The sequence below is a fragment of the Agrilus planipennis genome, unplaced genomic scaffold (genome assembly GCF_000699045.2).
Source record: "Agrilus planipennis isolate EAB-ADULT unplaced genomic scaffold, Apla_2.0 scaffold155, whole genome shotgun sequence".
Lineage (NCBI taxonomy): Eukaryota > Metazoa > Arthropoda > Insecta > Coleoptera > Buprestidae > Agrilus > Agrilus planipennis.
In genome coordinates this window covers 8032-11033 of record NW_020439161.1, presented here as the reverse complement: position 1 = coordinate 11033, position 3002 = coordinate 8032, and the positions used below count along the sequence as shown (strand labels likewise).

Here is a 3002-nt window from a genome sequence, read left to right as displayed (position 1 = left end):
CTTCCATAGAGTCCTCTGTTCTCCTATTCTTTTCAATACCTCTTCATTTCTAACCTTTTCTACCCACGATATCCTCATCATCCGCCTATAACACCACATTTCGAACGCTTCTAACCTTTTCTTTTCCGCATATAGGTACTCGAAAATAAATAAGAATTCATGGTTACGGTTCCGCGTTTGGGCAACACCAAACATGAATTAACCATAGTTCTGGTTATAATCATTATAACAATTGAAGTTTCGCGTCATTACATTTACGGGTACATTAAATAACTTATATATTAAACGTTTTAAAAAATTCTTGAGTTTCAAACATTTTTTTCTTCGGAACCAAGTTTCGAGAATCTCCCGGGAAATTGTGTTCGAAAATTCCCGGGTCAGAAACGATAATCTCCTCGCGCTACGTATGTGCGTCTTATTAAGAGGTTTGGGGTAGACTGAACAGCATTTTGGGGTGGGCTAAATCCACTCCAAACGTCTGTTAGTGTACATACTTATAAGACTAAAGATTCCTTTGATTGATTTTATTTGGAGAGTATTAAGAACACGTTTTAACGAATGTAGGGAAATGTATTTTCGGCCACAGACGGAAAAATATAGGTTTCTGTTGTTCAAAGAAATCCGAAGGCTTCATATTGACCGAGATTTCCAGAAAACTAACAGAAAAGACAAAAAACAGCTCTCAGACTTTGCCAATTTTTTTTAATTTTTTTCCATGCCCTTTCTTTTAATGGGAGATCCAGCCTTCAAATGTCTAGAACAAGCCAACTAACGTCTTCGTTATTTCTTTTTTTTTTACTTTTCACTTTCTCCCTTTTACTCCAATTGATTTTTCTTCCACATTGGAAATGACAGGGTATTGGAATTGGGTCTTAATAACGAACATAAAGAAGCATGTTTGGCATATTAATTGACGATCATTGAACTACGATCACGGATGAAACTACTTACAGCCGAATAGGCAAGACGTACTTTTTTAATTAAAGAAAAAATAACGAAGACGTCCTAAAGTAAGTTTATTGTCGATGTTGACTTCAATAAGTAGAATGCAATTTACAAATTTCTTCAAGAAAAATTACATACATATTTTTAAAAATTCGATATCTATTGTTTGATTAAGATCGCTTTTGCGTCATCGACATAGTCTGCACGAAGCAATCTCATCAATTATGACTGAAATTAGCGGCAGTAGATACTGAACTCGCCATACCTACCTTAAAATAACTGAAACTAAATGTTGCAAATGCAGTTGTAATAATTCGATTTTAAATGTAGAAGGAAAGCCCAATTCATATAAGTTTCTTTTATTTATTTGAACGTTAAGGATTGTAACAGTTGTCGAATAGAAACTTCTGTCATCACTTGTCATACACAACATTTTTCTAAGTATATATTACATTTCCAAAAATCTTGCATGTGCTGCCTTAATATACGCCCTTACCTCTCTTGTCAACTACATAACTTGTCAATCATTGTCTACGATATTGAATAGCGAGAAAATTGAATGTTCTGAAAATTTATTCATAGATTTACATGGAAGTTGAGGAACTACAGAATACAAAAACATTATAAACAAAAAATAAGTATACGTATTTAATGAGTTGAATATATAAAATGGTCTGCATTTTATCTTTTTATAATATAGTATATCCGATCCGATGGATCTTGAACTTGATNGGATTTGTTATTTCCGAATTTTATAATGTGATTGGCATTAAAAACACGCTCACCTTCAACGAAATTTCCTTTCCGAGGCTTCGTGTCAGCCCAATCACATATTGTGTCAATAATTATCATTTTATCGTAATTTAAAAACTTGGAAATTGCATAGTACACTATAGGAACTACGATAAATTTTCCCTAATCGGCGCCATGTTTTTAGGCTCCTCCCATTTGACGGATCGCAATATCTGATTGTATCTATGTTTGTAATTTAGGTATAAGTAATTAAATTAAACCCATATTTATCAGTCTTTTTCTTTTTAGACCGAGCAGTTGACCGTATTATGGATTCTGTTTGTTGTAACCGTGACAGGAAATGGTGGCGTTTTGTTAGCAGTTCTACATTCCAACAGGAAAAGCAGAATGAACTACTTCATCAAACACCTTGCTTTCGCAGGTAAAGTTTTCTTATTAATGAAACTGACGAGGTTGCGAATAAAACTTTTTAAAGTACACTTCCTCCTATACTGTTTTTATACCTATTCATTTTCATCTCAAAATGTATTTCCCTCTTCCTCTTATTTGTAGTTTTCTTCTTACTTAGTATGATTAGTCAGTACCTATTGGTATTTTGCTCTAAAAATTTATAAGAAAGCGAATTTAGTATTTATTGCTTATTTGATTTGAAAAATAAATATTATTAAAATTTATCTGCATTATTTTGCGGGACGTATAAATAATTAAAGCAATAATTCACGGATGATTAACAAAAATATACATGAGTTACTAATAATGGGTAAAGGTAGAAAATGGTAGAATACTCGTAACCAATAGAGCGCATGAAAACGGTCACCCGCTTCACCACCCTAATCCACTTCGGACTCGCTTCCAATAATTTATTATTTTTTATTTTATAGAGAGATTATTATTATTATTCCCGCTACTTCAATGGTAGCTAATTAACCAACTGGTCGAGCGGTAGGGAGGTAGGTTTTTATTTTAAGTAAATAATTTCGATATATGTACACAATTGTGAATACTATGTAATATGTAAGTACCAGAAAAGAGTTTAACTGAAAAAGTCTCACAAACATGTCGAAAACTACATATTTATTTCCAATTTCTTAGTTTATGTAGTTATACTTCAGTTACTTTCTCTAGCGATGTTCCCCTTCCAATGTCTTGGATGCGCGCTGGCAAAATCGTAGGTAGGGAGAAAAAAGCTCATTATACTCTCGACTCTTGTTCATTAAACATACTTTTTCATACAGTACCTGCCAAAAGTTTTGTTCAATCATGAATAGTAGTGCGAGTCGAAAACAAGCGTTAAAGCCTTTAAT

General features: G+C 33.1%; 1 protein-coding gene across 1 annotated transcript in view; it reads left to right on the top strand.

Annotated features, from left to right (window-relative positions):
• The window catches only part of LOC108737457 (neuropeptide S receptor-like), a 59285-nt gene extending 57035 nt beyond the window's left edge, over positions 1-2250 (top strand). Inside the window, exon 2 of the mRNA XM_018470312.1 lies at positions 1987-2250. Coding sequence (XP_018325814.1) covers positions 1987-2250 — 264 coding nt within the window. The remainder of the gene's footprint in view (positions 1-1986) is intronic.
• The last annotated feature ends 752 nt before the right edge of the window (positions 2251-3002 follow it).